Source organism: Python bivittatus, unplaced genomic scaffold (genome assembly GCF_059951505.1).
Source record: "Python bivittatus isolate LINGU-HERP-01145 unplaced genomic scaffold, Pbiv_v1 ctg000980_np1212, whole genome shotgun sequence".
NCBI lineage: Eukaryota > Metazoa > Chordata > Lepidosauria > Squamata > Pythonidae > Python > Python bivittatus.
In genome coordinates this window covers 47,485,585-47,512,183 of record NW_028277125.1, presented here as the reverse complement: position 1 = coordinate 47,512,183, position 26,599 = coordinate 47,485,585, and the positions used below count along the sequence as shown (strand labels likewise).

Sequence of the window (26,599 nt, the reverse complement as noted above, 5' to 3'; positions counted from 1 at the left end):
TTTATTTATTTTGCCAAGAGCTGCTTTTTATAGTGTACAAGATTTAAAAGTCAAAGGTATTTATGCCTGTTATCAGAATATAGAACTCTTCTGTTGGAAGAGCTGTGGTGAAAGATCTCTAGCAATGTAATCAAAGTGACTGGAGCTAATTTGAGATGATTGGTGCCAGGACAAAGATGGCTTGATACAGCATTAGAGTTGAGTTTAACTCCAGCCAGCAAGTGACTAGTTGGGGAGACCAGGTAGTGTCAGAAGAGTGTCTTGAGGAGATACCCTATTTTAAAAAACAGGAGCAACCTAGGAGACCATTTAAACATGCTACCACTGTCATTGTTCAGAACAGCTAGAACTACTAAGGGCAAGATGGAAGAGAGCCTTTCTGTCTTCTCCTCTGCTCTTTGTTCACCATGGAAAAGAAGTACTTCAAAGACCATCCAGGGATCTCACCGTCAAATAAAGTTTTATACCTAAGACTAAATATGCTACAAGAGCATGAAATACAAATCAACATTCTTTTAACAATTATTCATTTTATGTTTCATATTTATTATCAGTGGGTACGTTAAGAATAGGTCATCACGCTGCCAGGAAGAGGATGTAAAGAACAGTATAGCAAGAGGGACTGAAGTTGCATTCAGACATGTCCTAAATTATAGTTTGTTTAACCATAGTTTATTTAATAGACCTTAATGTGGTGGCATTCACACAATATAGTAAGTAAGTAAGTGTGATTTGCAAATTGTAGCTTGATTCTCATAATACGTTAAGACAAAACTAAGTAACCCACATTAAGGATGAACACAACACATGAAGCAACTGTGGCTTAGGGCCTTATTTTGGCACCAAAGGCAATACTTTTTGGTTATCTCCTCACAAAAGACTAATATTAACTTACTGTCTTTGAATGGACTTATTAACTGAACTTTGTGCTTCCTTAATTTTATAACTGTCCTTAGTTTTGAGATGTTCTCTCATAAAAAATAATTCTTTTAATGGATTTTAATCCTATCACTGGGAAGATGTTCTTGGTATAGCAAACTAACTTCTACATAGCAGAAGGAGCCAGTAGCAATAATTTCAGACTCTTTGACAGGAACATTTTCAGAAAGTCAACAGTAATTCAGCAAAGATGAGGAGAGGTGCAAGAGGAAGTACAATTCTCTGTTAATGCATCAGCCTTCCTCAAACTATTGCCTTCCATATGTTTGGTCTTCAACTATCATAATGTATAGCCAGCGGCCACGGCCATAATTTGTAGCCAATAGATTGGTCGTATGTGAGTTTATATCTACCACTTCCGGGATGGAGGGTATTGGAGAAGGTTCTGTGTGTCAGTAATTGAGCCTTTTTAGACATTTTAAAGCAATATTGGAGTGCTTCCTTAATTCTAAATGTGCATGCTCTCCCTATGATGTGGCCTCAGTCTATACTTGTCATCATTCTATTAAAAAACAAAATAAAACTAGGTTTTCTCCAATAAAATGTTTCATTTGCAGAATCCTTTGAAGGCCTGAACATCTCCTTATACTTCTCCCTTTTTGATGTGCTACTTTCTATGTAGTGAGGCCCCACAAAGAGTTCATGTGTTCCCCAATGCTCCAACTTTCTCCCAACATTACAAATCCTTAGTTTCATTTTGTCCTCTAGGAGTTAATGCCATGGTAATAATATATGAGAATAATAAATCCCCTCTATACTCTTCCCCCTTCCTTTTATGGGTAGAAAAAAAAAAAAAAGATACTAATAATCTTCCAGGCAGATTATCCAAAATATGTGCTTTGTAAAATGCTATAATTGATACTTGTTCCATTCAAGTATTTCTGGAAAGGATTCAGACAGTTACAGAAATACAAGGTTTGAAATACATGTGATTACCCTATAACCCCCTGTCTCCAAATGCCAGTGAGTTGTTCTATGAGTTAAGTCTAACAGTTTAGCGTTTGTTTGTCAACTAGATTTATTACAGTTGGGGGTGGAGATCAAAGGCTTACCTAGTGATTTGCTGCTTTTGTCTTTTATGGCCATGAAAGACTGAAATAGTTAACACTGAAGGCAAGAACAATTGGATGCATAGCTACATTTCCCCTTTATTAGCAGCCTAGAGTTAAAGAATGACAAGTAGTAGTTTTGAGTTTTGTGCCTCCAGGGGTCTTGGAAATTACATGAACTTTCTTTTTATTTTTTCTCAGAAAGAGGGGGAAAACACTTCTTTTCAGCAAGACACCCCTTGAAGAATTTCCACTGGCTAGAACAAGGAAGTCCCCAGAGACTTAGTATTGTTCAACAGTGGCTAAAGGGCTTTGGGGACTATATGCTTTTGTCTTTCCCAGGCCCTGGGTCCCCTTGTAAGGCACTGTATTTGGACTTCACTTGCAAGGTTAAGAGTCAGTGCTGGAAGATGTTCATATTAATGTAAATTGCACAAGATTTTATCATAAGGCTGTCTAGAGATCTAAGACAGGCTCAGGAAATGACAACACTGTTATGAAAGGAGAGATAGAACAATCTTCTCTATCTTAAGCCCCCTGCATTGCTGGGCCATTGCTGGGCCCTTGGGCCATTGCTGAAAATTCTATAAACTAAAGTCCATACATCTCTACGGCATCTAGGTTGTGGAAGGCACAATCAAGGTTAGAAAATCAAGGTTGTCTTGAACGTATTTTGATAGATACTATCAAGAAGTGATAGTACTATCAAGAGCAAGTCACACCATGAAAACATTTATTGGCTGTTCATATAGTGTAACGTACACTGGATGGCCGTAATAATGTAAAATATTTATTTTAGTTATGTAGGGATGTGTAAGTGAAGGACATTACTGAAGTTGATAGGTACATGATTTGAAAGCCACTGCCCAAAAAGGATGAGCAAAATACAGATCACAGGTGAGCAAGCTATGAAGGGGAAAGCTAAGAGAAGTAGACTTATAGTAACAGTCCCTCATAAAGAGAGATAGGAAGTAAAGAGAGGTCTAGTTAAATGCTGATGACTGTTGTCCCAAGAGGCCTCCTGCAAGACCATTTGAAAGAAGTACAAACAATAGAGCAGTGTTTCTCAACCTTGGCCGCTTTAAGCTGGGTGGACTTCAACTCCCAGAATTCCCCAACCAGCATGGCTGGCTGGGGAATTCTGGGAGTTGAAGTCCACACAGCTTAAAGTGGCCAAGGTTGAGAGACACTGCAGTAGAGCAAAAAACAGCTTGCTGATTGGAAGAGCACTATATCTCAGAATAGGTACCCAACTCTTGGCCCACAACTTGCAGTATGAAAAGCTGTCTTACCATAAGAAAGGACAGGGCTTATAAAAAGGCTAGCTAATGATAGATTAACTGATTTTAGCTTGCTAGTTTTGATGATTATTTGAGGGCCTCCTGATGTAGGAAATGGCATTTGATATTCCAACAGGGGAACTTATGACCCCTGCTAATGCAGTGCTTCCCTTCTAATGCATGTATCCTCTTCAGAAGAACAGGGATTGACATCAGGACATGATGTCATGTTACTCTCTGGATCAGTGTCAAGGATAGTTGGATGTTTTCCAGAGAAAATCATGATTTTGATGATGAACTCTCACTCAGCAGCTCTTTAAGTGGATGTTTGTGACCTAGTACAGCATAATTTATTTGCTTGTCTTCCCTTTGTAGACAGAAAAGAGTGAAATGCATCATTATATGGTAATCAGATATTTTACGGTGCTTTACATGGTTTGAGAGCTGCTATTAAAACACACTTAGCAGCTAATGTGCCAATCCTTAATTCTGCTACTTCTTGTTGACTAGCTGTGTAATACGTACGTATATTTCAAAATGATTGTTCAAAACCCTTTTTAGGGCTTTTCATCCAAAACAACATCATCATTGAACTATTATACAAGTTGTGGGAAGTTATTCCTAAATTTAGTAGGAAATAATCCAGATTAACCATCGTGAGGCCTCTGTCAGCATACACATGGGTTTTAGATACAAATTGGAGCCAGTATGTTAAAAATGGAACGTCTTGAACTTGCAATCTGAACTACCATGAAATCATAAACCATATACTGTATAAGCCTATAGATTGTCCAACTAAAATAATAGAATCTCTGCTTTTTAGAGCAAAAAACCTCCTTGGGAATATGACCTAGAAATCCCTTTACATAGTATGCTGCTTAAGTTATCAGCCTTGCAAGACCAGACAGGAAACATGACCAGATGAGTTAATTTTACTTTATTGTAAGGTTGCATTAACAGAATCTTTCAAGTCTGGAAGTATATCTCTCCTCCTGTCCCCTTTACAGTTCAAGAAACGAGGGAAGGTGTCTTCTGAGCCTGTTGCCCCACCCACATTCCTGCTGTGGGCTAAATTGTCTTTTATCTGACTGTTCTTTTGGCTGTGTCATTTTGTCCTGTCTCCCAAGGTAATTCCTACATACCATTACAAGGTGCCATCAAATCATGTTAAATCATTTTCAGATTAATCATGACATTATGGATTCTGAATTCTAGAGCAGCAGCAACAACAAGAAAAATTGATCCATTTTGAGATTAAATAGGTGCTTGTCAAAAACAGCTTCAGGTTTCATCTGGGATGATGGATAACACCATAATAATAATCATTTTTAGCACTAGAAAAACCAGGGATTTAGCAGTGCTGCCATGGTGTAAACCCATGACCTGTGGCATTGATGTTAATGCATTTTTATGCACAATGTTACCAAAACCCATAGTTAGATTCCCTGTCCATGGACAAAATTGGAAATCAGCTGCTCTTTCTGGTGCCACCTGAAACAAAATATGGAAGAAGGATATGAAACTTCATGGAATATCTGTATTTTAATGTTAGATAACCTAACTACAGCATCAAATCGCAGATCACATTGAAGACCAAAAATTAAGTATCTGTAATCTTCTGGTACTGCATCAAAGAATGAAAGCTAAAACTGATGTCAGCAGTTCCATCCACCAAAAATCATAGAAAAATGAGAAGGAATATGTGCAGTGTTTGTGTATGTATGTGCATGTGCATGCGTGAATGAGTAGAACCATTGATCTAGGAAATAATTCAAACTTATAGCCGAAATGTTTACTCAACTATTTTATACTATCAACTGATATCCTTCACAGCATCTCCAATTTTTAATTTCAGTAGCCTTGGAAGGGGTGCTACGTGCAGTGCTAAAGAGATTTTAGTTCAGAAAAGAACTCTAGCTTTATATCATATTTAACAGGGGACATGCTCCTCATTTTACAGATCAGATCAATGGATAATTCAAGTATTTCAGGATTTTGGATAACATTAGGAAGTATGGGAATAAAATAATCAGAGCTCTTTGCCTGGAATTAGAGAAGCTTATGGTACTGCAGTTCTGATCTTGCTTAATGAACTACAGCCTTTATGTTATGATTACAGGGCAGCACCGAACCAGTGATAAAAAAATAATCCTGATATGGTAAATGTATAATACCTTTTTTTTTGTTCTTTGATTCTAGGTATATATAATCAAAGTAACATGGTCAGATGCAACTTGCCAGACGATCTACCGGAGGTATAGCAAATTCTTTGACTTGCAGGTAATGAATGAATTTTGCTTTTTCTTTTGTGGAGACAGTATGTGTACATGAATGCACAGATTGACATAGCCTCTCATAGGGCTGTTATACATTGTTGGAATCTAACACCATCACAGGATGCTTCATATTTTGCATTATTAATGAAATTGCTTCCAAAATATTTGAAAATAGTGTTTTAATGGCTTGGGAGAAGTTGCTTTGGTTCTCATGGAGAAAGATGTAGCATTACTATATTATTCTGTAATCTTTTTTGTGGGAAACTGTGTGTCCTCTTCCTTCCTCCACACTCCACAGAAAGAGTGTGTCCCATGAGAGCCTAACACTTTCCCTCTTAAATTTGGCTTCCTCTATTTTGTGATTCTGCTGATAGTTTATATTGGACATATTCTGTCTCTCCCACCAACTTCCTTGAAGCTTCCTTTTGTGACTTCTGTGCATTCATGTGCACTGTGAAGCCATTACTTAACCAAAGAATCCAAAGGACCCAACATAATCAGAATTCATCAGCTTTAGAGCAGCTCTGAGCTCATATTTCTAAATCTTTACTAGTCAACAAGTCATTGTGTGTGAGAGGAAGGATGGTCAATGGGAGCAGTGGCCTGAGCCTCACACATGAAAGGGGCCTCACTCAGAATATAATTCTATGTTTGAAGTGATCAACTGGATTGATACTTGTCATTTTAAGACAGTAACATTAGTCAGCTGAGATAATCCCTGCTGTTATTTCAATATTTTGGGTTTCTCCACATGCTGTTGTTTATAGAGTAATTGGACAGAAAATAATGGGGGCTGACATGGGATGCAGTAAGAAACTGGGTGGGGACTCAGATGAAAATTCTGCCCCTTGATTTCTTAGAGTCAGCACCTGAGTTAAAAACCTACCTTGCTCATGTATTCTCACTGTGTATTCTATAGTCACATTTGAATGGATCCTCTTGTTCTGTCTTGTATTTGTTTCTTCTATCCATATGCACAATTATCCCTTAAAATAGTTATTAGGAAAAATGTTTTCTGTCAAGAGGCACCTTATCTAGGGATCCCATGTCATGCACAGCATTGCAGACTTTGCTTCCTCACAAAGAGGGAGAGGTGGAATGACTGACATGGAAAATCCCTCTGAACAGATACAAGGTTGTCTCAATATCCACCACAGAAGTTAAATGAAAGAGTGAAATCAGTAGCGATATGTCTTAATCGAGTCAGTGTAGCTATTTATTTCTGTGGAAACAGGAAATAACTAAGATGTGACTCATGAGAAAGAATCAATGGAGCACTGGTAATATACAGTTGGTTAGATTACAGATTTGAGGAAACTTTGATCTCTATCAGAAAAACGTGGCAAAAGGCTGTTGTCTGTTCAGAATTCAGACTGCAGTAGTTTTCAGTTGCTTCTGTAGTTGGATGAAAGCATCAAAGACATATCGTGAGAGTATTGGATGCATTCATCAAATTGAGCTTGCAAAAAGGAATTAATATGAACTCAGTTTTAAAAACCAACAAAGGCCTCTTCTTTCACAGTCCATTTAGGAAAGTTCATTTGGAAGCAGCTGCCCAAAGTTGAGAGCTGAGCAACTCCAACCATTTTTTTTCTTTTACATAGAGAGTTCCAGCATCTGGCATTTCTTACAAATGTCTATCATTCTTTTAGTTTTATGATCCCAACTCATGGTATCTTATTAAATTTTCTATAAAACTTGAGAAGGCAAATCCTCCATTATATTTCCTTCTGTTGGCACTCCTAAGCTGAAGTAGATATGAAGAAGGCTTGGTTCCTCTTCATCTGATAACACCTTTTAAAAGTAATTACTCCCCTCAGTTTCAAGTTATTTCTTTTGATTAAACACCAGCTTTTCCCACCCCCAGCCTTGCCTGTGTTCTTGCAAGTCTCCTGGACTTTCCTGTTAGGTTTGAAAAGTTCCCATCAACTAAAATTATCAATAGGGTTAGTGTGTTGTACAGGAAATGATGTCTCCAATCAGGGGAGAAGGAGTCTTGAAAGGTCCCATTGATAAGCAGAAGGAGAGGGGTGACTTAGCAACAGTGGAAAACGTTTGCTGAATAACATGCATCTTTCTCCCATTCCTTCTTGAAAACACATCAAGAACCTTCCCACCATTCCCAATACGTACTCTTTTATTTTAATCTTTTTGTCACTGAATATTATTGTCTTTGTTTTCTAAGTTGAACTGAAGGATGTTGACACACAACAAGCTGCAGTATTCTTGAATGGTTTAATAGGCATCCATGTTTGGTGCATATTGAAAACAGGCTCATTTACTTGTGTTTATTTAAAACATTTCGTTTGATCGTTTCTAAGTGGCTTTCAACAGGACTAAAAAAATTATACAAGAATTCAGTAGATTAAGAAGTCCCTAAAAATTCAATAACTGGCAAAACATGCTCTGATCTATAGGTTGCATCTAAAGGGCAAGGCACAATAGGTCATCTTATTTTGAAGATATTGAGGAGTAGCATTAGAGGCCGGGTGTACTGGAAGAAAAGCCACTCTCTGTCTTTGTCTTTCAGAGATTAATTCTGCAGGGACTTCTTTGATTTTAAGTAAACAATATTCCCTAAGGAGCATTCATCAGTGTATACCTGTCTTTCTAGTATTATCAAGACAGGGTTGATTCTGCTCTACACTATCATTCTTTGAAGGAAAAATGCAATGTCTATCACATTCCTAGTCCATCTTAATTTATTTCCTTCCTATCTGTTCCATCATTTCCTCTCTTAACATTCATTGCAGTAGCTATGATGTAATGATCTTTCTTTGTTCAACTTCAGTTTGTAAAACTTGCCTGTGTGAGGTTTGAAATACAGAGAAATGTAGCGCACTGCCTAGAATCTTCCCAGTCCACTTGGAATGTGTCTTCTGTATCTTTTTTGGTCATTTAACTTGAACATTTGTTTTTATGACTTCTTTGTAAATTAATGTGATAAGTATATTGCATGTTTTTAAAAGCTGTATTAATATAAGAACAGTGTGGACTGCATTCACAGAAGAAAATTAGGTCCAGAAGAGTCCTTTCACTCATGAAAGGAGCCTTTGACTAGTAGAAGGCTCTTTCCATGAGCTGACGACTATCTTTGGAACCAATCATCCTATGACATTAATATTCTTAGGTCAAATTTATTCCTGTCTTATAGTCCCATTATCTGTAACAGAGATCCCATTTTTATAGCTCTTACAGCCTCTTCAGTATGACTGCTGCAAACTAATAGTGAAGTTTCCTGTCATTTTGAGATGGGAAATATATAAAAACTGTATTATAAAGCTGAAAAAAAGGCATATTATAATGTACAGGTAGTCCCCAGTTTAAGAACAAGTTCCATTCCCAAGGTCTGTCCTTAAGTCAAATTTGCATGTAAGCCGGAACACTACTATTGTATAATAATTAAGTGTGTTTAACCATTGTGTATTTAACTTGATTCATTGAATACGTAACTCACATTTTGCTACAGTAGGCTCCATTCTTAACTATGGGTCATTCGTGAACCGGATGTTCTTAACCCGGGGACTACCTGTAGCTAAAAAAGAAAAAGAAAAAAAAGCTTCAAAACTCTCCTCAAAATAGTCTCCCCAGTTATGGGGTAATTTGACCCTTACCACTTTGTAGACATCATCCTCCAAAAATGTAATGCTGTCCTCGCCCCAAAGGTTCCCTACCTTTGATCTAGAATCTGCTACTTGGTAAATGATTTTATTTACTAACTAGGTGTCCTCAGCTAGCCACAGTGATGAAAAAGTGATGACATGTATGTCATAGTACAACTCCCATTCTTTTTTGGTTCTCTAGTTATATATTAATAAAATAGTAGTAACCCCTCTGCCTCTTCATATGGCTGTCAGACAGATGCAGGTAGGTTTGAGATTTGCATAGTGACACTGTGATGCATGTTTCATCATTTCCCCCTTGCTCACCCCTAGACTCATACGTTTATTAGTAGCTTTCTGGTGGTTAATTGGGGTAGATTTGAATGCACCCACACACCACTGAATGAGACCATTTCTGGAATTTCAGAGAGGCAGAAGATTGAAATCTGGCCATGCTACATAATATCCTGTGCTGACATTTTGGACCATCTCAAGCATCAGAATACCAAATAAATGGATAGTTTTCTTTTGCATATTCAGTTTTTATGTATCAGTTGGCAGTGAATGACCTTTTCAGTTCCATTTGCTTATCCAAAAAGGTTTTAGTTAAAAGGTGTGAGAAGAGACTGTCTTACATGCAGCTGCTTAGAATACTAGGAAAAACAGAACATTAAAGTACTGTAGGGCTTTTGAAAATGAATATAAAACATTGCCTGTTATTCCTGAAATAATCTTGATTACTAATAGAACGCTATGTACTACAGAGCACTTAAGCTCATACTAAACAAAAAGATATGTAGACACAAAATCTGTAACTGCTAGCTGAAATGCTCTTCTTTCCACCCAAGTCAGTTTGAGATACCACCACAGCATCACTGTTTGCTGAACCTTGTTAGTTACTTATTTATTCATCATATTTATATAGTTGCCCATCTCACAATCAAGTGACTCCGGGCAGCATACAACACAGTTAAAAACAAAATATACAAATTAATATTATTAATATTAAAAACTTTAAAATTATAAAAGGCACAAAACTAAAAACAGAATAAAAAAGAGATCAGGCGAAGAGGAGGTGTTAATTACATAGGAGCCATCTCAATATTTTGCCAGTCCCCTGGGGTCCCCGGGCTGGATGATACAACCGGGTCTTGAGGGACCTCCCGAAAGCTAAAAGGGATGAGGCCAGTCTCACTTCAGGGGGAAGGATGTTCCATAAAGTGGGGGCCACAGCAGAAAGGCCCGCCACCTAGGACTCACCAAATGAAACTCCCTAGTCAGTGGGACCTGCAACATGCCTTCTGCTGGAACTAATGGGATGGGCAGATGTAACTGGGGAGAGGCAGTCCCTCAAATAACCTGGCTCCATGCCATGTAGGGTTTTAAAGGTCAAAACCAGCAGCTTGAATTGGACGCAGAATCAGACTGGTAACCGGTGCAGCTTGCAGAACAGAGATACAACTTGTATTCTTCTGGAAACACACATAACTGTCTATGCCACTGCATTCTGCACCAGCTGACGCTTCCGGATACTCTTCAAGGGCAGCCCCATGTAAAGCACATTACAGTAGTGGAACCAGGAGAGCACTGTCCCAGAACTCACTCTGGGCAAGATCATGTTTGTGTGGCACAAATATGGTGAGCATGCTTCCACTATATCTTTACTTTTGAAACTGATCATGTTTGGATGTGTCCCAATAATATGCCCCAAACCATGAACTGTGGAAAGATTACATGACGTTATAAACACCTCTTACCCTCATCTAAAAAATGGGTATGATCTCAAAGCAGCATAGATGATCATTTCAAATAATCAATACAGTTTAAAGCAGCATCAAATATTAAACTACAATACAGGAAAATGAAAGGAATTCAAGCAGAGAAATACAGTAATTTAATATATCTGGGCAAACAGCATTTTAACTTAGTGCTAAAAAAAGGTTGCCAAATATACTACTACTTCTGTACCAATTGTGGATAGAGAAGAATCTGAAGGATTCTTCAGCATGGCATGCCCTATGTTGACCTTCTGAACCAGGATCAGTGATGAGAGATTTAGGGATATGCTGCGTTGCACATGCTCTGCTGATCTCTTCCACTGCTTTTCACCAGGCACCCAGGGGGATGGTACTAGCTGTTATTTGTTGCTACTCTGTTCCTACTTGTTGCACATGTAGGAAGAGGAGCACTACCCTCCCTGCCCTCAAGTAAAGCTCATTACTACTGGTACATTCACTAGCTGAAAGTGAGGAATTTAAAAAAAAAAGTGACTTCATCAGTGAAACAGAAGAATGGGCAGATAGATAACTGAGCCAAAGAGTGGCTTGTCAACTGTTTGATGGTTGATTTTCTATGTTGTCCCCCACCCCCCAATACTGTAGCAGTGTTCTAGATTACTGTCCGACTCGGTGAACATTTAATTACCATCCTTGTTATTAGCTCAACTGTTTCTAATTCCTGATTTCTGCTATTGTGCAGCATCCCCCTTGGAATATGATCTGTTTGGGTTCCAGTTTTTGTTTGGAAGGAGCTTTGTAAAACAATCAGTGATGTGGTCCCTAGGAGGAAATTGCCTGCCATGCGAGAACAGGCCACAGGGATCATTGGGGGAAGTCACTGATTTCTTACTGTATGAAAGAATCTCTCTCAAGTTCTTCCAACTCTGCAAACATTTCTCTGTACTCTTCATGTACCTACTTCTAAAAATAGCCAACTCGGCAGGGTGCTCAGTGATGAAGCAGATGAGCAGGATTTCCTAGTTCAAATGTCCCTATGGTTTCAACTTCTACAGTTGATTTCAGCAACAGCATGGAGTCAGGCATACTGACAACAATGAGCATGAGATAATTTGAATGCTCCAGAGCAGGGGGCAGTCAGTCCAGTACCTTCTGGATGTTTGGACATTCATTCCCCTCAGTGCAGCTGCAGTCAGTGTGTCCTGTGGCAAGGGATCATGGGGTTGTAATCCAAAAGATCTGGAGGAGACCAGGTTGCCTGCCTTTGCTTTAGAGCATTATTTAAATGTAAAATGTGGATGACGTGTAACAATTTACAACCTCAGCTGATTTCAGTGAGAGCTTCTTTCACATGTAAAATAGCAAATAGGGAGGCATTTGGGGCAAGACTGCAGTGAGGAAGGAAAGGACCTTCAGTTTGCCCAGGCACCTTGACAGCTGTGGTCCTGCAAGTGCTATTTGAAATCAAATATACGTAGAATACCAATCTGGCTTCCTCCAGTTGTGTTGGGTTGAAACTGCAGTTTTCAGAATTTCCAGCAAGGTAGGCCAGTACCTGGAGATACTGAGGGATTACAAACTGAGTTTTCAGATCATGCTAAGCCCCAAAGAAACTATGTTATGGTCTAGGTGAACTTAGGTTTTCTCTCACATTGTCAAAACTCTGAGGTTTGCTTTGCTTTTTCTTTTTTCCTCTCTTTTGCAATTCTTCTCTTGAATGATGGACTGCCCAGTCTTAAGTATGTTTATTTAAAATGAAATCCTACTGCTGTCAGTGAGGCTGCCTAAAAAGAGGAAGAAAATCATGTAGCCGCCATATTTGTATTGCAAAGCATACCCTCTAGGAAAAGGGAGTTGAAATATCTTCAAACAATCTTAAAGGTTTTCAAAATGTGTTTCAATCACCTCTTGCAAAAAAACATCTACTGTGTGTTTATTAAACTGGAAAGGATGGTTAACATGTTTCCAGGGATTCCTTAGATTTTCCTCATACCCCAGCTTTAACCACTAGTATACTTGCTGTAAATTTCTTGGTTGCTATTCATTTAAGTGTCTTTATTGGAAGGCAGGGAGGAAGGGGGTCACGGGATTGGGTTATTTGAGGGACTGCCTCTCCCCAGTTACATCTAGATTAGCCTTGACACTCTTGACCTTTAGGAAGGCCCTGAAGACATGGCTCTGCCACTGTGCCTGGGGTCCAGCAATGATGGAGAGCTCTTACAGTGGCTGTATTGAGCTGATGCAGAATGGATTCTGCTGCTGACTGTGATTTTATGTTTTTTTAAATCGATCATGGACAGTTGTGTTATGTTTGTATATTGGTTTTTAACTTGTTTTTTTAATTGTTTTTACCTGTTGTGAGATTCACAAAGTCGTTTAGATGAGATGGGCAGCCATACAAATTGAAATAATAATCAAACAGACAAGCACCTGCCACACAACACCCCAGACTTAACAATTGTTGACAAGAAAGACAAAAAAGTCTGGATAGTAGACATTGCAATACCTGGAGACAGCAGAAGAGAAGAGAAAGAACTGGAGAAAATCACAAGATACAAAGACATGCAAATAGAAATAGAACAACTGTGGCAAAAGAAAGCAAAGATAGTACCAATAGTAATAGGTGCCTCGGGTGCAATCCCAAAACATCTGGTGTACCACTTAAACACCATTGGCATTGACAAAATCACCATCAGTCAATTGCAAAAGGCAGCTTTACTTGGAACAGCTTACATCCTGCGATGATACCTTTAACACCATCAAACAACAACACCTGCTGGACCCAGGTCCTTGGGAAGGACTGGACAAGTGGATAAAAATGCCAAATCCAGTCTAAACATCTGGCTGATTGTGCCACCAACCATGATGATGATGATGATGATGATGATGATGATGATGATGATGATGTTGATGATGGAGGAGAGGGCTGTAGAAATCCAGATGACTATTAGATGGCAGCAAAGAGATGCAGAACCCATTAGTGGTTTTTCTGGATTTTTGCAGTCCAGATATGGTAGCCCGAGATATGGAATCTGTCCTTGAGAGACCATTAAGGTGTGCAGAATAAGCAGAAAAATAAGGGTAACAGAGATGTAAACTAAGATAAAATAAAAATAATCAGGGGCTTCAAATAATTAAAATTTAAAAATAGCAAAAGAAATCTGATTACCAACTTGCTTTTAAGAGAAACTGCTACACATTTTAAACACACCTTGTCTGGCTGTAGTGGTCAGCTGAGGCTAGAGCTCTGCAGCTGACCACTACAGCCAGACAAGGTGTGTTTAAAATGTGTAGCAGTTTCTCAAAAGCAAGTTGGTAATCAGATTTCTTTTGCTATTTTTAAATTTTAATTATTTGAAGCCCCTGATTATTTTTATTTTATGGGTAATTTTAATGCTTGTATTAAAAAATTAATTATTTTCTTACCTGGCAAAAATTGAAAAGAGAGCAACTTGCTTACTTTGCAGCTTTTTAATCCACCTTTCTTGTATGTTTCATCTCAGCACTGGAAGAACAGCAAGCAGGTATATCAGTATGGGTTGGTCCTAAATAATATTATGCCATTTAATGTGCGATATTAATGAGCTTAAAAAAGGACTCCTTGTGAGTTTTTATAATGCCATCATAACCAAATGGGTTAATGTCATGTAACATGAGTGTTAGTAAGCTAAAATGAAGGACTTCTCCTGGGTTTCTTTACAGATTTACTAAGCGCTAGAAAAATAAATCTGCAAGCAGCCGTTGGATTTCTGTGCACTGAGCAGAGACAGGCCTGGCATAAGGCCATAAGACAGGTTGGAATCTTTGCCTAAGGCAACGTATCACAGAGACTAGAGAGTTGCCTGTTACCACCACCAACCAAATGCATTTCTCTAGCTGACTGTTGCTACTATGGTTCTGTTCTGTCCTGACCATGCAGTGGCACCTGAATTCTGAAAAGCCTTTCCTTTCCTCAGGGTAAGATTGGTTGACCAGGCACTGATGACGGACAGCCATATTGACTGCTTTCCTGCTTTAGCAAAGGCTGCAGCAGAAAGAGGCTGGTTCAGCTCCCCAGGCAGCTGAAGCCTTCAGAGGGCCAGCAGAGCATGGATGGCAGAATAGGTGATATCTGTGGCTACCTTGACCACAGTGTGTTGCTGCAATAGAAATCTGACGCCATCAGGTATGAGATGTCCAGCAACCCTGCAAAAAGCCTCCTGTGTGGCATACAGACTTTTCTCTAGTTTCTTGAAATATAAAACCAAATCCCAAATTCAGGGGACTTATATTTTTGTTATACTGTACCCCTAGGGTGTGTTTGGATGTTTTAGATTTAGATGTTCAAATGGCAGCCTGGAAGACCCATTGTCTGGAGGAGGCCAGCCCTGTTAGTGAACCCCCCCACACACACACTTCTGTAGAAGAGCTAACACCCAGATACCCAGTTCTCTTCTACTTTATTTTGATTCTAAGGGGCCAAAAGCACCTGGCTCTTCAGGAAGGCTTTTGGAAATATGCATGTTTGGCTTGCACCCAAGGATGGTGCTGTCATTAGCAATTGACACAGTGGTTGGTTGGTTGGTTGGTTGGTTGGTTGGTTGGTTGGTTGGTTGGTTGGTTGGTTGGCTGGCTGGCAGGCAGGCAGGCAGGCAGGCAGGCAGGCAGGCAGGCAGGCAGGCAGGCAGGCAGGCAGGCAGACAGACAGACAGACAGACAGACAGACAGACAGACAGATAGATAGATAGATAGATAGATAGATAGATAGATAGATAGATAGATAGATAATGAGGGCTTGCCAAATTCTGGCTCCTGGAATGTGAACAATTGTATAGGACCCCGAAATAAAAACTTTGCAGCAGTTCAGATTGCAAGTGAGAAAGGAACTAGCAGCATATACAAAGTAACCCTTATTAGACGTGCAGGTTCTATATAGAGAAGTTTGTAGTGGATTCTGTGATTAGATAGTACTGTCATTTTGTGAGATAAAGCAGCTGTCGTTTAACTTAGGCCTTTAACTCAGGCAGAAAGAGATTGAAGGAAGCTTGGAGATAACAGAATAATGAATCATTCAAGCAAGAGATGTGCTCGAGGCCTCTATTGCACCAAGGCGGCTCCATGAAGGTTTTTGATTGCCCTCTCAAAATGTGCTGACAGAGATTCAGTTCACTTCAACAGTTCAAGTAACTTAGTTTCATAATCCCAATGGCCATGAAAAAAATCAGTCTTTTTTTTTAAACGCAGGCAGAAGTGCAAACTATGCAGAATCTCCATTTCAAAACTTAGAGCCGTCCTGAGTTTGGACATTGCATCGAAATCAAACCTTAGTATGGTTTAGCACAATATGGCTTAGAATACCGAATGAACACAGATATGAACACAGTCATCTGGGCCTTAGTGAATCAAGATTAAGCAATCTACAATCTAGCATAAAGTGTGACTCTAGCCTCTCTGTAGGATTACACTCTGCCTCAGGAAATCCCTCTCTGATTTAAAGTCTGTAGCACTTTCTATTTCTCAGATGCTATACCTCCAAGAGACAAGAAGAGATAGAAATCATGATATAGCTTTGCAGTCCAGAGAAGAATGCTGGGAGCTATAGCAGTGGACTCAGTTCTAAGGTTGGGTGTGAAGGAAAACTGGATACAATTACCTAGGTAGAATTAGTGGGTGAGTTTAACCTGAGCAGGGTCCACTTTTGACTAAAATTGAGTAGGCACAAGTCTAGGGCGCCAAAGTTTAGGAAGTGCTTTCAACTCATTCTAAAAATGTAAATTTTCACATTGGCAGGAGGTGGCCCCATAGTCCATATAGCCTAGGGGTGCTGTATACTTTTCCAGCCCTGATGGCCAAGAATGAACCCAAATACCTTCTGCAGGAAAGTATGTTCTGCCTGGGAAGCTCCTCCCCAGGAATATAAGATCAGTTTATGGATAGCAATTTTAATTGTGGCAACTCAGTGATCATTCTGTGTTGTAATGGTACATTAAAAAAAATTAACTTTTCCTGGTATATAATGGTACAGTGGTGGAAAGGTTTAGGTGCCTTAATAGCACTATGCATGATACAAGACACGTACACATACACAGTAAACACACACACACACTCCTAAGTGAGCCAATAAGCATAGGACCAAGTGAAATAAAACCTGAATTTTGACAGCAGTCTGCTTTTTGGAGAAATGCTCAAGGGTATGTGATATGGTACTTTTGTGCCTTTCCCAGAGAGATCCATCTGCAGGACATTAGATTTTTATCCATCCCATTAATAAGCTGTTTCTGTTCCAGAGGTATCACATTTGTACTTGTAGACTCTCATGCACTTTCTTTCAAAATCTAATCAGTGAACATACACTCAGAGTTATTTTGAAAGAGGCCCAGAGACTAATGACATCAGATGGGAAATGAATTTATGTAGTTAGTGACCACAGAATGATGGTGCCAACCAAAGAATTATGATGATGTATTAACTCCTTCGTGAAGTAGTAGAAGTGCAAACACATCCCCCAAGTCTAAATCATACACCCTTCTGCTCAGCTAACTGCCGTGTGGCCAGTTATTTACGGTGCCAGAAAATAGTACGGAGTTGACGCCCACAGCCCGAAAACACCATTCCATTTCTGTGCAGTGAATGCAGCCATTCACTTTTATGAAGGGTGCAGAGAGCAAGATGAGAAGTACCTCTTGTGCTTGCATCCTTTGGCTTATGATGAGAGACGCTCTTTGCTTTCAGAAATACCAAGCACAAGATCACGGGGAAGTTATTTATGTTATTCCATATAAATGCCACTTGGAAATTGCTCCCCAAAGACTGGAAAAGTAATTGATGAAGCTGCAGATTGCCATTTGTCTGCACCTCCATGAACCTTTTGCCTGCTGTCCTTAAGGTATTGCCTCTCTATAGACAATGGATGGAAGTTGTGTTTCTTCGAGGAAGCGTTTAGCTCTGAATTATTGTCTGGAGGCATTTTTCTGATATTTGTAAATAGGAATGCAATGCCTGCATGTTTTTGTGAGTGGAAAATCACACTGCATATTTTGAAATGGTAGTTCCAAGGTTACCTGCTGCATATATCACTGCATTCATTTTCCACACAGAGTCCTAGAGCTGAAACATCATTTGCTTCCCTCTCTCTTTGATTTAATGGAAGAGAAGATATTTGTCCTAACTACATTATCTGTTGGCAGTCCTGATGAAAATGGTCCCCTCTTCATTTATTGATCCTTGGAGGAAATTCTATTGATACTAACAGAAGTGTCCCTCCTAGGGCTAATAAAAGAACAATTTCCTCAGGATCAAAATTGGGGAGAGAGAATTAACCCTTTTCTCCCCAGGCTTTCTGGACTCATTAAAAACAGAGTCACCAACACCTCTTATTAATTGGTATCTTAAAAACTTAAGCAGGCAGATCAGGAAGCAAATACCTGGCCACTCCTAGCAGAAGAATTGAAAACAGCTGTTTATAACTTCCTGCTTGTTTTTTTTTTAAATCCAGCAGTATTGTCATTATTAAAGCTCCTAACAATAAACATTGAGCTAATTTAACATTCCATTTTAATTGCACTTCTGTTTCCATCCCCACCCCATAGACAGAAATGAAAGGTAGCTGCGAATCTGATTTAAATGCATGTAGTTCAGTACACTGGTTGCAACCTTTTTAGCTTAAAACAAACTATTAAAAGTAAACATGGCTTTAGTAAATAAAAAAGGAAAAAAGAGCTATAGAGTGGCCAGCAAAAGCCTTTCTTTGATTCAAAAATAAAATATTTTAATAATCTTGAAAGTAATGTGGCAGATCCACCTTCCTTTTTTGCTGCTAGGGTGACCATATCAAGGCTGAAGAAATCCAGATGACCACATGATTAAAGCAAAGATATACCAAAAACTGATATGCCATCTAGTGGTTGACCAGACTTTTGCAACCCAAATTCTGTGTGTCTATGTATTTGTCCCATTATCTCCAGTTAACCTGTTTTTTTGCAGGACTGGAACTTATTTGATTAAAATGATTGATCCGCTGTTAATAGATTTTAAAGAGATAAAAAGCTATTGGCAGTGCTTGCTCTACAGTATTATTTGCAATTCTGAGCTTGACTTTCTCTAGTTTTCTTCTGCATCTAGACCAGTGTTTCTCAAACTAAGTTTGAGAAACACTGATCTAGACCTTCAATTCTCATTATCCAAATAAAAGTTTTAGTCCATCACATTTGGAAGGCACCAAGCTGGAGAATAATCAGTTTTAGTCTTTGTATCAAGTACCTGTTGTACAGTAATACGCATAATAAATTTGTTTCTTAATGTTAGAAAGCTACCTAATTCATACTTTCTTCCTTGGTTTCTGTACTGTGTACATTAAGCCTTCTAAAAGTTTGAGGCTACAAGCTGTCATTGGTTTGGATGCCTCCCCCCACCACCTAGCAGTTGCAGGTTTGTGAATTGAGCTGACACCCAATTCCTGTTTTCATTGTTGATAAGGGTGTGTTAGGCAAACCAGCGTGACTTGTAGAGCTACTGCCTTTGAGTTTTCTTTCACTGCGATGTAGCAAAAAGTGTTTGAAGGTAAACAAGAAGAGAGTTTGGTTGATCTCTCTCTGTCTGTCTACTCATATGAGAGTGAGAAAAAGGGGCAAAGCCAAAAAAAAAAAAAACTTTCATGCAGTTTTAATTGTTGAAAAAGGCTTTTAAATCTTATTCCAAGAAGAATGATGAAGGGAAAGAGACTCTTCGGAAGGACAAAGGTGAGTCTAAGACAAGTCTCTGGGTAGCCCATATTTGTCCTGCTCAAGATAGACAAGAGAATTTCTTTCCATTTTCTTTCTTCCAGAGAGGAAGTCTGAACTACTGTTTAACTTAACATCTCAGGATAAATGGTTCTCACTTAAAATTTCTGGAGTATTTGGACTGTGGAGCTTTGTGGTCTAGATCCACTTTTGTTCTTTAGACTTTTGTTCTATGAACCACAGAAAGGAAATACCTACCTTGCCAGGGATCAAAACTTAAACATTATTTATTGTATGAGTCTCTGGTGGCAAAAAATCAGGAGTCTAGAAGCACCTTTTTTAACAAATGTTATTAAAAGGTGTATAAGCTTTTGTAAGCTGCAGCTCACAAAAGCTTATACATCTTTTAATAAGTTGGAAAAGGTGACTCCAGACTCCTTATTTGTTGCATGGCAAAAATCTGTTTTGTAACAACTCAAAAATAATCTGTTCCAGTCTTTCCCAATCTGACTACCACCAAGATGGACTACAGCTTTCATAATGTGCAGTCACTTACACCTTTGCTATAAACTTAGAGATGAATGCCATGCATGCCTCTTAAAAGTTTGTTCCTGATAAGTATCTCCTTTAAAGTGTAAAGGACAGTACAGTACATGTAGGGCTGCAGTGTAATCTTCATGCCTACATACTCAGAAGTAAGTCATATTGAGTTTAATGGGACTTACTTCCTTAATAGATTTGGATATGCAGTGGGTGCATTTCTTGAAACGTGTATACACTTTTATCTGGTGGAGACAGCAGCAGGACCCAGATGGACAACTGTGGTCTATTTTAATTCTCCCAAGAAATTAAGTTGAGTTTAGATCCAGCTACCCAACACTGGCTAGGTTTACACTATTTGCTAATCCACAGTTTTGTTGATCATAGTTTGCTGAATATGCCAAAACACAAACCACATGAGTACATGTGAACCCATTCTGAAATGGGGTGAGTCTCAGCAATAGGGAATGCCAGCATTTTAGAAGGAGATTTCTGGAAAACTGGGAGATTTTTTTATTGGGGATAGGGGATTGGGAGAAGTAGAAATATATGCTGTTCTTATATTTTTCTCAAACCTAAATGTTTGGTAAGAATGTATAGTTTTAAATCAAGATACCACGTCAAATTATATTAGTTGTATTTAACTTTATGTTCAGAGTTCTGTTTGGAGCAGGCTTATTGCCAGTTGTGGGTATAGGACTTCAGCCTCAAAAATGCCAAAGTCTTTGGTGCGTATAACCCAAACTGTGCATATGGCCAGCACAAAGGAGAGAAAAAGTGCAGGGGAGGAACAGTTGCAATTGTTTCCAGATACCTGCATAGACATACTTGTAGTGTTCTCATTCCTGCCTTCAGAGGTGTGTCATCAAAAGCTTGCCTCATCCCAAGGGCTCCTGCAACTATGTCATGGCCACGTGGCTATTGTATTTTAAAGGAAGAACATCAGAGTCACACACTGAGCAATAATGTGGTCAGTTTAATTTTGGCTTGTAAACCTAGCCATTTTGGTTTATAAATCATGATTTTTGATTTAGTGTATTTCCAGTTATTTAGGAGTAACTGGAACTGAATTACTCATATTTCGTGTGACTTCCTCAGCTAATTCAAATTGTTCTCCAAACATCATCTTTTCAGTGCAGTCTTAACCACAGCCAGTCAAGGGAGGACTATCTGACATCCTTGATTTTGATCAAGACTGCTGTACTCTTCCAATCCTGGGGTTTATGTGAGCCATAATCCAAAAAATAGATCAATAACTTATTAAACCCCCCATCATTATTCACTGAAGAAAAAAATCAATTTCGCTATTTTCCATCACCTTCCACTTTCCTCCTCCTATTCTGCTGTTTCCCCTTTGTAGAATTAGTTTGTAAGCTCCTTGGTCGAGGAACTGTATAATGCCAGACTCATATACTTTAAAGACATACATTCCAGAGAGATAGCCACACCATGCTTTAAAATTTAAAGTTTAGCTATGATTAATTTACACCTTTTAGATGATGTAGACTCTTCATTTAATAATTCTGCCCTACATTTGCTAATATTATTGACACTTATTTGTGGGACAGACAAATGTCAGGCTGAAAACTCACTTAAGATTTACATTTTGGGTAAACTGCTATTTCTTTGGAATAAGCAAGTGGGTGTGAAGAAGCTATAAGAAAACACAGGAAGGGAGCAATAATGGAATAAGTTTCCCAATAGGGGTCTGATATGGTCTCAAGTGTAAGATGACCCACTTGATATCTCCTTCTACTCCAATTAAGAGTTTCTTTGAAGTGAGTTTCTTGATTCAGCTCTGGTTAAAAAACAGTGCAGAATGTGAAACCCAGAGACATAACAGGGAAGTCTGAGGCCTTAGAAGGATATCCAGAGGAAGAAATCACCCTCATTTTTAGTGCTAGCTTTCTCATGAAAAAAGGTCAGGAAAGGAAAGGCTAATTGGAATCTTAGTCATGCAGTATGCTCAGATTATGACTGATAAACTATGTTATTTTAGCCATGACTAATGGAACAAACCACAGTTGGGTGGATTAATTCAATATGCTAAGATGTCAACTATAGTTTACACAATTAGTTTCACAGTGCATGCTAATTCCAGCCAATGAACTACCAGCTAGTTTCAAAGGTATTCTACAGAAATTGTAAAAAAGCTGTGTCTAGAACAGATTATTATTTTAGTATATATTGAAGACCAAAAGGTATGTCAGTTTTTGAAGCGTAACAGGTCATAAATTTCAGATAAAGGACCCATTGGATCAATTTGTTCCCAACCTAAGTTGTATATTTCTGTCCATCTCAGGCTCTTTGGATATATACTACTACTGTATGAGGAATGGACTCAGAAGCCTGAGCCTATTTTTTCACTTCTTAGCAATCATGAAACATTCACAGTTCTACAGCTCTGTATCTTGATCTTTACTGAGGCTGTACTTGTTGCCCTACTGAAAGTCCAACCTTGTTTCAGCTGGTTCCAACTTTGAGAAGGGCTACAAATCACCATGCAGCTGCCTCCAGTAGAATATTTAGTAGCTTCTATAAAGCTTCATTCAATATCTGCGTGCATGTAAATTTATATGGCAGCTTATATTGCAACTTTGTTGGAGGATTAACAAAGTTAACACCTAGTACAAACAAACAATATTAAATATACATATAGTGGCAGCCAAGAACAACAAGCACTAAAATAGCACCCATCTCACAGGCACCATTAACCTCATCACCCCCATGCCCAGGAAAACAGTCACGTTTTTAAGGCTTTCTAAAATGCCAGCAGATGACAGGGAATATGGTATTCCAGAGGCAGTCACTTCATCAGAAAAGGCCCACTTGCTAGGTCCTGCCAGATGACATGCTGTGATAGATGGGACACGGAGCACAACCCTTCTGTTGGACCTAATAGAACAGGTCGAAACAATCAGAGAGAAACAGTCCTATAAATAACTTGGCCCTGTGCCATGAAGGGATTTATAGGTGACAACCAACATGTTGAATTGTATCCAGAAGTACACTGGGAGCCAGCATAGCTCACGGAGCAGAGGTGTAACATGGGTGTACCAAGGTGTGCTCATAACCGTCTCTGCCACCACATTCTATATCAGTATTGTCCAAACTTGGCCACTTTAAGATGAGTGGACTTCAACTCCCAGAATTCCCCAGCCAGCCATGGGGAACTGTTCTATATTGTTGCATGTCTGGAACATGTATTCATACTGAAAACCTCCAATTATGGTATAATTAGATCTCATGAGAAATATGTTAACACAGCATGATGAATGAAATCAGTAACATTTCAGGGCAGAGATGAAGGTGAATAAAAGGCCTTCATCTTTACAAATCTCTGGAAATTCCTTCTTCTGACAAAGCGGCTGTTGAAACCTTTTCTCCTCCCACAATTTCACAACTGCCTTTTCTGCTTGAATCAGGTCCCTTAAAAGCCACAGCACTCCAAAAAGAAACCGGGGGTGTTAATCGTTCCATTTGATCCAGGACTGCTGAGCTCGTTTTATTTTTCCTAGCAGCTGTTGTTTTCTTTAATTAGCACAAATGAAGGCTTGGAGGATGGAGGCACCTGGGTCTTAAATATATCGAATATAATTCCTAGATTGAGTTTCCATTTGTTGCACAATGTTTATGAAGGAAGCTGCACAGATTTCCTTTTATTTAGTGTACTGAGTAGGATCTTCAATTTTTATTTTTATTTTTTTGGTATTCTGCTTTGAGGTTTCTTTCTTTCTGTTAATAAAATAAAATTAATATTATTTTCCTCATCTGCCATAAAATCCCCCTCGGGTCACAGATCATATTAAGCTGTAAGAATCATATTCCCACAATCCACAGGTGCCAGAGGACTTGGCAAACCACTGCTAACTGTAATTTTCCAGTTTGGTTACTTTTTGGCTGGCATCCCAGGTACTTTTGCAGTGATTGGCCAGTAGGATTGCAGGGACTCCGTCTGGATCAGAGCCACCATATATGGGGTAGAGGAAAAGTTATTTCCCTTCTCCCCCTCGTGACTCTCTGATACGTTTGCAGTTTAGTGATGATCAGTTTTCTGCAAGACTTTTTTTACACCCATCATATCTTTGGATTAGTTTCCTGTTTCAAGCACTTGGGAAAACTGACTGAGCTCACATCCAGGACAGCAACATGAGAACAGCAGCCTTTGGTTTCCAAGACTTTCCCTCCCCCCCACCCCCAAGATGCAGAAGAAATGATGATACGGAAGAGAAGGGGAAGGAGATGAATCCAAAGTTCAGTTGCACTTTATCATACTGGAACAATCAGAAAAAGGCATTTCTTAGGAGAAACTTGGGCATCATGAGATAGATGGACAGCTGCACTCTGTTGTGTCTGTTAGCTAAATGTGACTGAAGAATCTGTTTATCCAGACAGAACAGTATCTTCTTTCTCAGTACAAAAGGAAGACTTAAATTATAATAGGTAGCTGGAAAGACAAGGGTGGAAACTGATCCTGAGTAATATCCCATGGAACAGGTTTAGCTACCACCGGAAGATTCAAAAAGAGCAATTCTGTGGGAAAAGTGTAGATTTAATGAATCACTGAACAACTGTTGTGGCATTTAAATTAGCAAATTATGGATCTGGGTGACCCATTGTGCTAAGCCATTATTGTTTAACTGTGGTTTGTTGAATAAGCCAAAATTAGCTGTTTTCATGCATCTCATTAAATCATAAACCATAGTTAACAAAGTTACAATGCCTGGACTCACACAATAATGGCTGAGTTTACTTGGCATGCTAAACGAAATAGAAAGTAGTATCTTTAGCACAGTATATGAATATTTTTTTCATGTACAGTCAGACACATCATTGAAGTAAGTTTGGCTATACTATGTTGGCTTGAACAAAACTATTAACCAAAATTTAACAGTTCAGATATTGCTGCAAAATATAGTTAGCACCAAGGGCCAAATTACAAATGAAATGGTCTGTGAAAGAGAACATGAATTGATCCACGGTATGTTGTCTTAGGGCTGCTTCACACCATGAAACAAACCTGTGAAAGCTTAAATTGTATTGCTTGACAGGTATTTGCATGATACACTCAAGTGCAAATTAGCCAACCACATTTTAGTTTTGTGTATTTTGTGTACTCAGCTCATGTGGTCACTTTATGGTTCAATGTGAACATTTAAAAAATAGATTAATTGTGTAAGCCATTTTTAAATAAATTATAGGCAAGTATGTATTATGAGATGTCTGTTACAGGAGATTGCTATGCAGATTGGGTTGATTTCTGTAAGCCTTTCTTAACAGTTCTTGCTATTGTGAAGCTTATTCTTTGTGGTGATGAGTCATTGCCCACAACTAGTTCCCCATATAATGAAAACCACCACATGAAATCATTTAGCAGTCTGTGTTTCTCACAAGAGAGATCAAATTATTTCTCTTAATAGGAGGCTTCCTATGAAATAATATGAGAACATCACCTAAGTGTGCCTGAAATGTACCCCCACTGACCTAATATTTTGCCTCTATATGGAATGGAAGGCCAGTATCTCATTCATGTAGTTCCTGGGTTGCCTGTAAAGGTATTAATAACCATGGATCACCCATGATTTTCTGGAGTCATTCTTGAATTCCAAATAAAGAAACATGGGGAATTATTGCTCTCTGTACCCTTACTCAAGGCACAAATGACCAGGTTCAAATTATCACACTTTGGACACATTTTGCAAATGCCTAGCTCTTTGGGGAAGTCTATAATGCTGGGAAAGGTTGAAGGAAAGAGAAGAAGAGGATGTCAGCAGCAGTTACAGAGGCAGTAGGTGCACACATGGAAGATCCAAAGGACCATGTTGGACACAGATCATCCTGGAGAAAAATCTATGTGGCCTCCATAATCAATCAAACCCTAACAAACTGTCTTTCCTTTTCCTGTCATGTTTAGCTTTCTGCACCAGTGCTAATTTCCAAGGCTCCAAACCAAGGAAACTTTTTAAAGATTCCCTCTCTCTGTTTCCTGTCTTGCCATTTCGCTTCAAAGAAAGATTAAAGTATAAAATAGACAGACCTATAATTCAATACCTGCCAGAAAAAGATTTCAAGACTTGTGGGGTTTTCTTTCTTTTTCCATATACACAATGTTCTCATTAATGCTTGTGTTTACAATACTATTTTAATGCTTTGATAATATTTAATACAAATATTTAGCTCCAAAATTTCCCTGAAATAGTAAATGGCTTATTTATATTTTTTCCAAATTAGATGGTTGTATTGTTGAGATTTCAGTAACTGTCTGTCCAGATGAAGAGCCTCACTGAGATCAGTGAGGCTTATACCCAACTAAGCCATTCACTTTTATTTTAACCCATTGGCTGGATATGTACAACATGTGAAAGGGCTGACAGTTAACAAAGCAAAGAACAGCTGTTTCAAGTCTATTCTGTAAATATACAGCAATTACCAAAGTCTATTAAGAAACCTACAAGTATTACTTAATTTAGAAGGAGTG

General features: G+C 38.8%; 1 protein-coding gene across 3 annotated transcripts in view; it reads left to right on the top strand.

Annotated features, from left to right (window-relative positions):
- Positions 1–26,599, top strand: part of SH3PXD2A (SH3 and PX domains 2A) — a 261,206-nt gene that overhangs the window by 27,297 nt on the left and 207,310 nt on the right. For all 3 annotated transcript variants that reach the window (XM_088132404.1, XM_088132405.1, XM_088132403.1), the window contains exon 2: positions 5,468–5,548. In XM_088132404.1, coding sequence (XP_087988530.1) covers positions 5,468–5,548 — 81 coding nt within the window. The remainder of the gene's footprint in view (positions 1–5,467; positions 5,549–26,599) is intronic.